The sequence below is a fragment of the Grammomys surdaster genome, unplaced genomic scaffold (assembly GCF_004785775.1).
Source record: "Grammomys surdaster isolate TR1022 unplaced genomic scaffold, NIH_TR_1.0 125996, whole genome shotgun sequence".
In the NCBI taxonomy this organism is placed as follows: Eukaryota; Metazoa; Chordata; class Mammalia; order Rodentia; family Muridae; genus Grammomys; species Grammomys surdaster.
Window position 1 is genome coordinate 4,947,418 of NW_021620812.1, and position 13,858 is coordinate 4,961,275.

At 39.9% G+C, this 13,858-nt stretch overlaps 1 protein-coding gene across 1 annotated transcript in view; it reads left to right on the forward strand.

Moving 5' to 3' along the window:
• Positions 1-13,858, forward strand: part of Lrriq3 (leucine rich repeats and IQ motif containing 3) — an 89,198-nt gene that overhangs the window by 3,186 nt on the left and 72,154 nt on the right. Inside the window, exons 2-3 of the mRNA XM_028754335.1 lie at positions 5,660-5,908; positions 8,624-8,947. Of these exons, the coding sequence (XP_028610168.1) occupies positions 5,660-5,908; positions 8,624-8,947 (573 nt within the window). The remainder of the gene's footprint in view (positions 1-5,659; positions 5,909-8,623; positions 8,948-13,858) is intronic.

Below are 13,858 nucleotides of genomic sequence, written 5' to 3' on the forward strand. Positions count from 1 at the left end.
CTAATTTAATAATGGAAAACTTTGACGTTAAGGAGTTATTATAGGAAGACTGTAACACTAAATTCTTCAGTTGACTTAAAACAACAGAAAACATCCTTTGCAGGAGAGATGTGATAAACGTGTCCTAAGTGTCTCACTCACACTCTACATGTACTCTAATTGTAGGTCTCTGTATTAGTTATCATCTAAAGCAAGAAGAAGCTTGTCCAATGATGGTTGAATGAAGTACTCTTCTATGGATATAGCAATGTGTCACTCTCACTCATTTTATTGCTATTTTTATTTAGCAGAATGGTAATATTAGGCTTTCCCTATGGCCCATGACCTATATAGTCTGAGGTTCTTGGCTTTCTTAACCGGGTCAGGTATGGGTTTCAAGTTATGGAGGGGACCTTAAATCCAATTTATTTTTTATTGGATATTTTATTTATTTACATTTCAGATGTTATTCCCTTTCCCCATTCCCTTCCCCAGAAACCTTCAGCCCATCCCCCCTCTCATCTGCTTCTATGAGGGTATGTCCCAATCCACCTACCCACTCCCATCTCTCTGCCCTAGAATTCCTCCACACTAGGGAATCCAGCCTTCACTCCCCTCCTTTCCCACCTATGCCTGACAAGGCCATCCTCTTCTACATATACAGTTGGAGCCATGAATCCCTCCTTATGTGCTCCCAGGCTGGTGGTTTAGACCTTGGGAGTTCTGATTGGTTGGTATTGTTGCTCTCCCCATGGGGTTGCAAACCCTTTCAGCTCCTTCAGTCTTCTCTCTAACTTTTCCATTAGGAACCCCATGATCAGTTCAATGGTTAGCTGTGACCATCCACCTCTGTAGATGTCAGGCTCTGGCATTGCCTCTAAGGAGACAGCTATATCAGGCTCCTGTGTGTATGCATTTCCTGGCATGTACAACAGTGTCTGCCTTTGGTGACTGCACATGGGATGGATACCCAGGTGGGGCAGTCTCTGGACAGCCCCTCCTCCAGTTTCTGTTCCACACTATGTCTCCATATTTGCTCCATTGAGTATTTTTTTACTCTTTCTAAGAAGGATCAAAGCATTCACACTTTGGTCTTCCTTCTTCATGAGCTTCATGTGGTCTGTGAGTTGTATCTTTGATATTGCGAGCTTTGGGGCTAATATCCACTTAGTTGGATATGAGTGCATACTATGTGTGTTCTTTTGTGACTGTGTTACCTCACTCAGGATGATTATTTTCTAGTTCCATCCATTTGCCTAAGAATTTCATGAACTCATTGTTTTTAATAGCTGAGTAATACTCCATTGTGTAAATGTACCACATTTTCTGTATCCATTCCTCTGTTGAAGGACATCTAGATTCTTTCCAGTTTCTGGCTATTACAAATAAGGCTGCTATGAACATAGTGGAGCATGTGTCCTTGTTATATGTTGGTGCATCTTCTGGGTATATGCCCAGGAGTGGTATAGCTGGGTCTTTGGGTAGCACTATGTCCAATTTTCTGAGGAACCACCAGACTGATTTCCAGAGTGGCTGTATCAGTTTGCAATCCTATCAACAATGGAGGAGTGTTCCTCTTTCTCCACATCCTCACCAGCATCTACTATCACCTGAGTTTTTGATCTTAGCCATTCTGGCTGGTATGAAGTGGAATCTCAGGATTGTTTTGATTTGCATTTCCTGGATGACTAAGGATGTTGAACATTTCTTTAGGTGCTTCTTGGCCATTTGAGTTTCCTCAGTTGAGAATTCTTTGTTTAGCTCTGTACCCCCCTTTTTTAATATGGTTAGACAAGGCTGCCCACTCTCTTCCTACCTGTTCAATATAGTACTGGAAGTCCTAGCCAGAGCAATTAGACAACAAAAGTAAGTCAAAGGGATACAAATAGGAAAGGAATAAGTCAAAATATCACTATTTACAGATGATAGGATAGCATACATAAGTGACCCCAAAACTTCCACCAGAGAACTCCTAAACCTGATAAACAACTTCAGCAAAGTGGCTGGATATAAAATTAATTCAAATAAATCAGTAGCCTTCCTCTACTCGAAGGATAAACAGGCTGAGAAAGAAATTAGGGAAATTACATCCTTCACAATAGTCACAAATAATATGAAATACCTTTGTGTGAATCTAACCAAGCAAGTGAAAGATCTGTATGACAAGAACTTCAAGTCTCTGAAAAAAGAAATTAAAGAAGATCTCAGAAGATGGGAAGATCTCCCTTGCTCATGGATTGGCAGGATTAATATAGTAAAAATGGCCATCTTGCCGAGAGCAATCTACAGAATCAATGCAATCCTCATCAAAATTTCAACTCAATTCTTCATAGAGATAGAAAGAGGAAGTTACAAATTCATTTGGAATAACAAAAAACCCAGGATAGCAAAAACTATTCTCAACAATAAAAGAACTTCTGGGGGAATCACCATCCCTGACCTCAAGCTGTACTACAGAGCAATTGTGATAATAACTGCATGGTATTGGTAAAGAGACAGGCAGGAGGATCAATGGAATAGAACAAGTGGATAAAGGACTTTCACATAAAACCAGATACACTGAAACTAATAGAAAAGAAGGCGGGGAAGAGCCTCAAATACTTGGGGATAAGGGAAAAGTTCCTGAACTGGACACCAATGGTGTATGCTCTAAGATCAAGAATTGATAAATGGGACCTCATAAAATTACAAAGCTTCTATAAAGCAAAGGACACTGTCAATAGGACAAAACAGCAACCAACAGATTGGGGAAAAGATATTTACCAATCCTATAGCCGATAGAAGGCTCATATCAAATATATAGAAAGAACTTAAATCCAATTTAAAGTGATTGGTAACTACCATAACAGGCCATTATTACCCTTGTTCCCTCCTTGCAGTAAGGCCACTATTGTAGCTCACAGGGTTTATAGCTCTGTGTGATTTTTGATAATGTTTCTTTTCTGGTTGCGTGTATAGTGCCTTCCAGCAGTGTGATGACTTGAATGATAATGTCTCCCATAGGTGCAGATATTTGAATGCTTGGTCTCAAGATAGAGTAATTGAGAAACTTTTTAGGAAGATTAGGAGACGTGTACTAGAGAACACATATCACTTGGCACAGGTTTTAATACACCACTATCTTTGTTTGGCTGATTTTTGTGATTGCCATTTTGTTTTTGTTTTTTGTGGTTTTTTGAGGGAAGATAAAGTTGATGGTGTATGGGAGGTGTTGTATTGCTAGAGATGAAGAAATATGATCAAAATATATTGTATGAAAATATTTAAAAATAAATCACATGGTCACAGTAAAGTGATACATTTACTGTATGACTCTTACTCTTCCATTCTTCGTGGAGCAGTTATTGGCTCCAAACGAAACATAAACTCCAAACGAAAGTACAAATATCTTCTATTCTGGACCATGCCATGCTTGCCCGTTGCGTACATGGTGCCTGTAACCCCTTATCATCAAAAGTAAACAAAACTTAACACCAAAATGGAAAACACTAGGTCATTGGAAGGAAAACCCAGGGAGAGGATTCCATAGTCATGTGTAAATGAGGTACAGTGTGGGTGCTGCCTGCATTTCAGGGTCTACAGAACTTGATGTGTCAGTCCCAGACCTGCAACTTTAAATTTGGAAGGGCAATTCCTTTTTTTGTTCCCATTTGTACTTTGGGCTTCTCTCTCTGTTAGAATATCCATACATTTCCTGATTAAAAGACCCTGCCCCTTTAGCTCTGTGACCCTGGTACAATATTTCAGAGACCATATTTCATTAGGTGACATTACAATCTGAGGATTATAGTGTTAGGGCATGACATTAAAGCATCTGTCGCCTTGATATTAGCTCCACATGAATTTTCACATTTATTTTCATCTGGATTATGTAGATTTTGTTTGTCTGCTGTTCATACAAACTGGTTCTTCTAACAGGTAGAGCGTTCATGCTTATGAGTCCTCCTAAAGATATTACTTAACTACCTTCTATGAAGTCTGAAAGTACCCCATAGTGAGGGAAAATTCATAGATATGTAATAACACATGAATCTAAAAGTTTTAGATTCAAACTCTATAAAGTTTTAATAACCCTTAATACTAGTTTCTTGACAAGGATAACATTAAAGGCAGACTTTAAAGATGGCTGCCTTTTTTTAGTCTGTGTGGGTGGCCTTCACTATGCCTGTACTTCCTATGGCTATGCCTTCCACAAAGGTTGGACCTTTATCAACTTATTAGTACTTTTTAATGTTTTTATTAAACATTGATTTTAAACTGGGACAATGATGAATATGCTACACTTAGGTGTAATTTTGTTTATCCCTTGTTTTATGCCTTATTTAGAAATGCTTATTTTATAAATTGTCTGTTCTCTATTGTGTGGAAATAATATTTTTATCTTATTTTACTGATTACTATATTGGCAAGGACAGTGGTATTTTGTTCAGTGTTAGATATTTAAGAGTTAGTGGATAGAAGATTCTAAGAAAATTAAATACTGTTTTCATTTTAATTATTTTACCCATTTTTTAATTATCATTGCTTCTTAGCAAATATGTTTTTTTGAGGTGGATTTTTAAAATTTGAAAGTAATGACTTGAAATATTTATACCTTAAAACTTTGTGTGTATGCTTTTGATCATGTGTCGATGGCGTGTGCATATGTCTATGCTTAGAGGTCACAAAGAGGATATCAGGAGGCCTGAGCTAGAGTTAGAGGTGGTCTGAGCTGCTACACTGGTGGTGGTCTTCTGGAAGAGAAGCAAGTGATGTAAACGGTTGGGGCATGTCTTCAGCCTCCAGAGTCATTCCTTTTCTTTTTTTAAAGCTCTTTAATCTTTTTTTACAGTCAAGACTTTGTCACCCTCCTGGTTTCACATCCCACACCTCCTACCCCCATCTCCAAGAGGATGCCCCCACCTCCCTACTCCTCCCCATTCCCTGTGGCCTCAAGCCTCTCAAGGGTTACGTGCATCTTCTCTGACTGAGTCCAGACCTATCAGTCCTATGCTGTATATCTGTTGGGAGCCTCATATCAGCTGGTGTATGCTGTCTGGTTGGTGGCTCAGTATCTGAGAGATCTCAGTTGTACAGGTTAGTTGAGACTGCTGGTCTTCCTATAGGGTCACCCTCCTCAGCTTCTTCCAGCTTTAACCTAATTCAACCACAGGGGTCACCGGCTTCTGTCCATTGATTGGTTGTAAATATCTGCATCTGACTCTTTGAGCTGCTTGTTGGGTCTTTCAGAGGGCAGTCATGATAAGAGCACACCACAGCATCAGTAATAGTGTCATACCTTCGGGCCTCCCCTTCAGATGGATCCTACCTTGGGCCTGTCACTGGACCTCCTTTCCCTCAGGCTCTTCTCAACTTTTGTCCTTGCAGTTCTTTCAGACAGGAAAAATTCTGGGTCAGAGTATTTGACTGTGGGATGGCAACCCCATCCCTCTACTTGATGCCCTGTCTTTCTACTGGAGGTGGGCTTTACAAGTTACTACTCCCCACTGTAGGGCATTTCATCTAAGGTCCCTCCGGTTGAGTCCTGAGACTCTCCCACCTTCCAGATCTCTGATATATTTTAGAGGGTCCCCTCACCTCCTACCTTCTGAGGTTGCCTGTTCCCATTCTTTCTGCTGGCCCTCAGGGCTTAAGTACTGTTCTCCCCACGTCCTTAAATGTAAATCTCCATCCTTCCTAGATGTTTCATGGAACAATCACAAAAGAGCTTACTTGCCATGAGGAATGGAGTCACTATAATGAAAATATAATAGAAGATCAGAAAGATTTTGTATTTGTGAAGTATAATGGCCTTCATCTGAAGTCCGTGGAGAACCTGCAGACCTGCATCTCTCTGAAAGTATGTATCTTCTCTAACAACTTTGTTACTGACATTCAGCCACTGCAGAGCTGCAAAAAGCTCATCAAACTTGATCTCCATGGAAACCAGGTAAGCACTACTGTCTGTATGCCAATGAACTTAAATTGTAAATCTAAACTCTCTTCCTGTCTTATTAGTTTTTCTATTTCTAGGTATAATAGGATTTCTTTTGCCGTGAAGCGACACCATGACCATGAACATCTCTTATACAGGAAAACTTCTAATTGGAGCTGGTTTATAGTTCAGAGGTTTAATCCATTGTCATCACATTGGGAAGCAGGGTAGACATGGTGCTGGGAAGAGAGCTGAGTGTTCTGCATTCAGCTTAGCAGGCAACAGGAAGAGACAGCCACACTAGGCATGACTTGAGTATCTGAAACCTCAAAGCCCACTTCTACTCCAAAGCCAAATGTACTCCAACAAGGCCACACCTCCTAATAGTGCCACTCTCTGTGTGCCTATAAGGGCCATTTGCCTTTAATCCATCACATTCCACTCCCTGCCTCCCACTGGCTTATAACTGTGTCATCAACCCAACTATAAAAGTCCCATAGTCAGTCACAGTCTCAACCCTGCTTAAAGGTCCAAAGTTCAAAGTCTCTTCTGAGACTCAGGCAATTTCTCAACTGTAATCCTTCTATAAAATCAAAATAAAAAAGATCACATACTTACAACACATAATGGCACAATATATACATTAGTATTTCAAAATGGAGGAGAAGGAGGAAAGGGAGGAGAGGGAGTATAGTGAGTGTCTTAGAGTTTTACTGCTGTAAACAGACACCATGACCAAGGCAACTCATAAGGATAGCATTTAATTGGGGCCGGCTTGCAGGTTCAGAGGTTGACTCCATTATCAAGGTGGGAATATGGCAGTGTCCAGGCAGGCATGGTGCAGGAGGTGCTGAGAGTTCTACATCTTAATCTGAAGTCGGCTAGCAGAATACTGGCTTCCAGGCAGCTAGGAGGAGGGTCTTAAAGCCCACACTCACAGTGAGACACCTACTCCAACAAGGCCACACCTACTCCAACAGGGCCACACCTTCTTATAGTGCCAGTCGCTGGGCTGAGCATTAAAAAAAAAAAACCAACAACAAAAACAACCTCTCTTTCAAACCACTACACCTTGTAAAAGTACATACAAAATAAGGTGCATAGAAAAAAACATAACATGTAATTCAAAACTTTTAAGTGAAATTATGTAAAAGCGCATGATATATTGTGCTTTGATTCATTTTAAATTATGGATATATGTTGGATTGTGTGCATGGGTCCTGTTGTTGGGTTGATGTGTGAGTCCCACACCCATCCCTCCAAGGGGCTAGAGCTGCTGATCAGAGAGGCTGAGGTGCAGGAAGTTGACTGTGTTCTCTCCATGCTGGTGCCCTGGGTGGACATCAGGCTGTGTGAAGCCAGACTCTGCTCATCGTGGGGGAGCACAGTCTGATGTCTTGAAGGGATAGGGATGAGAGTTCTTGGCTTGGTCGTTATCGATTGCTTGACTGGGGCACAGCTGGCTCTGCTTGGGTGCCTGGTGATCTCCATGGCTAGAAACGTAGAGAGGTCATCAGCAGTAGATAAGGTGGCGGCTCTGTAAATTGAGGCCTGCTCCACTATTCCCCATGGCAAGTCTCAAAGAAGAGAAATAGTCTATGGTCTTAAGATATTTATTGTCATGGTGGTAAGATGAAAACTATACCCCATATCTCAGGGCAGGCCTGAGGTTAAATACCTTTTGCAAGGAGGATGGGCTGGGAAGAAAGGTTTAATTGGCTATGCCCCTCAGGTCTTTAGGTATGTCATTAATATGGAGATCTGTCTTGAGGCTCTGTGGCCAGTAGTCACACCTTCTACCTGTGGAAGGGCTACTGGGCATGGTCCTAAGTGACTGGAATACCCCACTCTATGGAGGTCTTCAGCCTAGTGTCAGGAACCTGGAGTCCGGGAACATGGCAAAACACATGCTGTCCCTTCGGATCACCTGGGGTATCTGGTGATTTCTAGCCAGTGCTCGACTAGAAACCATGCTGTCCTTTCATGGTCCTACAAATGTATAGAGTCTCTCTGTATCTATGTCAAATGTGTGTAGGTATCCACAGTGGATTCTCTGTAGATGAGGTTATATGGTTGTGATCCATCCACACGAGTTCTGGGAATTGAACCCAAGCATTGGAGGAGTAGTGAGCACTCTTGACCACAGAACCTTCTCCCCAGCCTATGCTTCACTTCTTTTAAAATTATTTTAAAGATTTATTTTGTTTCTGTTAACCTGTATATTTGTGTTTGTGTGTCTTTGTATGCTAGTGCAGTTGTCCCTGGAGGTCAGAGGGGTGGTGGATTATTTGTAATCACAGGTAGTTGTACATTGGGTGGTGTATGTTCTGGGTTCTCTGGAAGAGCAGCAGGAACTCCTAATCATAGAGCCAATCCCATATTTTACATCTTAAGTATATAGTCTGCATGAATAATATGTCTGAGTTCCGAAATTTTACATGAGGAGCCTCATTTGGAATTGTACAAAGGACTTTTCACTGAAAGATTTCTATCTACACATATCTGTCGGTGTCTCTGTACATTCATTATGCTACTAATTGTAGCTTATTCCCAAATACTAAGTGCATCATGTGTCTGCAGTCATCTTTTGGAGTTTTGAAAATTCTGGTTTTGGTTATTTATTAGTCATGCATCATTTATGAAACACTAGATTTTAGATTATATTAAATGTTTCACCATTTTTTCCTATGGAGTTTTTATGAATGATACATATTTTAAAAATTGTTTCAGATAAAGACTCTTCCAGATAGAAATTTTTGGAGTGGACTTAAGAACCTAAAACTCCTCTATCTTCATGACAATGGATTTGCCAAACTGAAGAACATCTGTGTATTGTCTGGTTGTGTAAGCCTTATAGGGCTGACCATGTTTGACTGCCCAGTGAGCCTGAAGAAAGGCTACAGGCATGTTCTTGTCAACAGTATCTGGCCTCTAAAAGCTCTGGACTACCATGTAATATCAGATGAAGAAATCATTCAGAACTGGCGTCTTCCAGAGAGATTTAAAACCTTCAGCCACACTCTGTACTTTAACCTTTACCCAGCATTGATAAAGGTAACTCACTCAATGGTATTTCCTTCAATGTCAGTTCATAGACATAAAAGTTTGGCTCATAATTTTATACTTTTTTTTTGAGACAGGATTTGTCCTGGAACTCTCTCTGTAGACCAGGCTGACCTCGAACTCAGAAATCCGCCTGCCTCTGCCTCCCAAGTGCTGGGATTAAAGGTGTGCGCCACCACTGCCCAGCAGTTTTATACTTAAATATATAATCTGTTTAAACGTTTTTCTCTATATCTTTTATAAAATATTCATTAGTGAAAACATTAGCAATGACTTTATAGCTGATAATTTATAAAATTGTGTATGCCTTTTACATGAAGGTGTAAATCTTAAGATCAAGTAGTGTTTAAATACATTTTTAGCTAAAAGATATTTATTTTGATATATGTTGATTCTTATGGAAAATATTCTTTGTTGCTGAAATGGCATAAGATATAACTTATATTATTATTGGGAGAATGCTAAATAATTACATGTGATTGAATTGAATTAGTGATATTGGCATAACAAAGCATTTTTGGCATGAAATATTGAAAGTTCTTAGGAAAGCTTGTAACCTGAGGTTACACATTATTGGACAGATTTATAAGATAAGGATTCATCATAGCACTTGAGTTTTATAGCAGATAAGAGTTGGAAGGAAGGCTAAACACTGCAGCTGTTAGAAAACATCATTAATTAAACCCAGGACAGAGTCTGAACATGGTTTTGCAGAGAAGTGTTTACAAATGCTATATACATGAGTGTGAGCACACATCAACTGTAGAGTACATGTGGTATACATTCTACATCAACTGTACAGTGCATGTGGTATACATAGGTGTGAGTCCACATAACTATACAGCTCATGTGGTATATGTGAGTGTGAGCGCACATCAGCAGGAATAAAGTGTATTTTGTTGGATCAGTAGTGACTCCATCACTGTCAAAACACCACTGAACTCTCTTGAACAGATTAAGTCAGTTGGACCTACGTCAGTATGATGTGACCTAGTGAGATCGTCACAACATATACAAACTGTTATTGACCAGGAGTAATTATGTATTACATGGTTACATTTATAGAGGGGAATCTGAGGAAAATAAGGAATTAATGTGGACAGTGACAAAGCTGGGAGGGGATATGGCCACCAGTACTGAGAAGGCTCAATGCCAAGCTGCAAGGTTGTATTGTAACTGCCTATAGTTCATAAATATTATAGGAACATGTTTTTGCAATGTTAGTTAAATTAGTTTTGGGATTTGGTAATTGTTTTGTAATAATTGTTAAAAAAAATAGTGTCTTAACCTGTATTCTCAAGATAAAAAAACACTTAGGTTCTGCCCTGTGGTGGCAGTGTATGTAATCTCTTTGAGGATGGCCAATATGGCTGAGGTTACTTCCATAAGGTAATGAAAAATCAGGAGGGGACAGCAGGGATGAAGAGTTTCAGCTTCTTAGTACAGTGAACTACTTCAGGTAGACTGGCTGCAAATATACCACCTCTCATACTGTGTGTTCCGTACATGAATGGCATTGCCAAAGTTCATTAAAGAAACTCTAGTATTTTCCGGAGAGGGAAAAGAGATGGGGAAGGGGAAGGATGGTAAAAGGAAGGAACTAAGAAGATGAACAGCTGGGAAAGTTAGACTCCTCAACTGTAATAGATGGGAAGACCTTTTTGGAAAGATCTCTTCAGTCCTGAGCATCTCCTTTGATATGGAAAGGCATTGCCTTTAGAGAACAAAACAGCTCTCTGAAGAGTAAGATCTGTGAAGTCAAGTCTGTCTCTTTTTACAGGGTTCTTCAATCAACATCATATCACAAACAACAGTGCAAAGATTTAGTGGTCTTTTAATACTAGAATGTAGGAGGAGAATTGAGGAAAAAGATTTCTAATATGTTGACCTTGAGTGATTGGCATAAAATAAAATGGCTATATGTAACCCTTCATTGGAAATATAAATTTGACCCTGTTGCATTTTGTTTTTGCTTTATATTTTGATTGGGAGAGATCATATAAGCTTGGAAATGAAGAGCTCAAAGTCGGAGAGAATATCCTGGACTTGTGGTGTGAACCCAGTCATTTGAACTATGACTTGAAAGTCATAGTTGAAGCTAAACACTCTCAGGATGACAGAGAGATCAATAAAGGCTGAGATAACCAGAAACCCATGAGGGATACTCCCATTTTGTACATAGAATGCACTGGAACTAATGAGGGTAAAAAGGAATTGATCTTGGGAAGTGAGAAGAAAAGCAGACACATAGCACTTACTGTCACTTCCTAAGGGAACAATAATTTTTAAAAGAAACTGTAAAAAAGTTTTCATAGGGTGGAAACAATGAGCACTGAGGCTGTGTTGCAAAGCAGGTGGATGTGAAGAGATTTTTTCAGGTTGAGAAGCCACTCCCAGCTTGCAGGTGTCAGGAACCAAAGGGCAGTGGGCACTGTGATTGCCATATAAAATGCTTCCCCTGATATCTACACAGAAAAAAAGGTCAAGCATTAATTGTATTAAACAGGATGCATGGAGGAAAATGCTTTGACTGAACAAAAAAAAAGGTAAAATTTAAGGCAATAGTTGAAAAAAAGCATTTTGTAGTCAATAACATATCAGGGAAGGATTAACAGGTTCTCCCTTCCCTGTCCAACTATTGGCTACTGTTGCAGCCAGGGATGGAGAGTTCTTGGGTTCACTAATACACTACTGAGAAGCCAACAGATTCGGTGGGAAAGTTTTAACTTCATAGTTACACAGATGACTCCAGATGACTCTGTTGGAACCAGTGCAACGCAAAGTAAAGCAAGACAACGCAAAGTTATGAATATATGTAGGTCTTACTGGGAGGAGAGACCTAATGGGAGGAGGAAAATAGGGATATAATAATCAGAATGCCTGGAATTGTCAAAGAAAAACACAGTAGAATTTACACAATTGCTTGAAGAAAGTCTGAACTAAAGACAGCATATCTGGAGCAAGCCCTGAGCTCCAGATTCAGAAGAAGTCAGCCCAGACAGTATGAATGGAATGGAACAAGATATGCCAAACAGTGGCTTGAGCTCTGCCCATGAGTGGACAGTGCTGCCACAATCAGTGTTCTTTATAACTAGCTGATCATAGCAAGGCAGCAGAATACACTCGAGGAGAATGCCCATGCATCTGTGGAGATGTTTACTGAGTAGTGTTTTAAATATGTATTTCAGAGCATATCATTGTTATATAATGAATATAGAGTAATATGAAAACTAGAACAATGAAACTTATTGGAATCCACCCACTTTCACGAGTTTACCTGTTTCTAAATGAGTACAGCATGAATGTGCAGAGGAAAGGAGTATATACACATTACAAAGGAACTAATCCAGTAGTACAGTTAAAAGTTTTATCCTCAATAAAATAGGTAGGTCTTACTTACCTTTAATTGTGCCATGAAATGAATTCTAAACTCATTTTCTTTGGGTAAAGTTGCAAAATATTTAATCATGAGGCAAAAAAAACTAGCTCTTTATTATGTGAGCTCAAAGTACTTTTAGAAATCTGAAATAATTTATCTTTATATTTTATCTCTATCTATCTATCTACTTATCTTTTTGTTGTCACCATCATTATCATTATCATCTATCTATCTATCCATCCATGGATTTGCCATCTATTATCCATCTGCCTATCATCTGTTGTTATGTCATTATATATCTATCTTCTATTTATCCTGTCTATGTATCTATGAGTCTATGATATATGTATATATTTATGTATCAATTATCTATTATCTATCCATCTATATCATCTGTCTATCATCTATTTACACTGCCTATCTAGTCTTAATAAATACAGAAGTTATCTGGCTAAGGAACCAATGTATCAGTTTGGATTGCGTTTATTGTTTATAATGTAACAAAGCATTCAAGCATGGGAAATGCTTCTATCTAGTTACTCATGGAACGAGTGAAAGACCATCTACTTTACTTCCCACATTGTTGGTTTTCATTATTAGCCACTTCCTGTGAAGTACAATGAGTTTCTTCATGTCCAGCCATGTGCAGAGCAAGATTGAAGCAATGGTGAGATGCAAAAGCTCAGGTCTGCTAAGACTGCCAGCTTGGTGTTAAGAAAACAGCACCTCCTTCAAATGTCTTATCTGGTTGATTTCTGCAGCCTTTAAGGGTAAAGGGCTCCATTGGCTACCATTATCAGAGGGTAGGTAGAGGGAGGAATGTATTTTTTTATTGATTCTTTGTGAGTTTCACATCATTCATCTCAGTCCTGCTCATCTACCTGTACCCTCATATCTGTTCTTCACTCTTGCAACTCTACCCCAAATAAACACACACACACACACACACACACACACACACACACACACACACACACAGCATATAAAAACATCTCATCCTGGAAGCTGTAGCATGTCACAGTGTGTCCCACAGTATATCCCTCTGTCCACACATCTTCACTTGCAAATGTTTATCACAATGAGGAATTGGTCTGGTTTGACATCTCTGGCTTCTGTGACATCATCAATAAAGAATCCTCACCGGGACTCCTCCCTGTTATCCTGTTGTTGCCTTGTGTCATGGAGAGCCTGCAGCTTTGGATCAGCAGGACTGGCTCTTTGACTCTTCCCAACCTTTCTCAGATGATAGAGATTTGGGGCGGGGCCAAATTAGAGCTATATATCTGGACTTGGATGGTAGCTGAGCCCATTAGAAGACCAGCTCACCCTTAAACATAACACCAGGCCTAGCTCTGTAGCACTGCTCTAGCTAGGCCACCCAATAACTCATTGAAAGGAGGTAGGGTCAGCTTTCCTGCTCTCGTGCCCTTGGAGCCAGCTCACCCACACTGACACACCTAGGCCTTCAGAGCCAGCTCTGCTGTACTATGCATTTGAGGTACAGGGTCCTCCTTCCCAAGTGC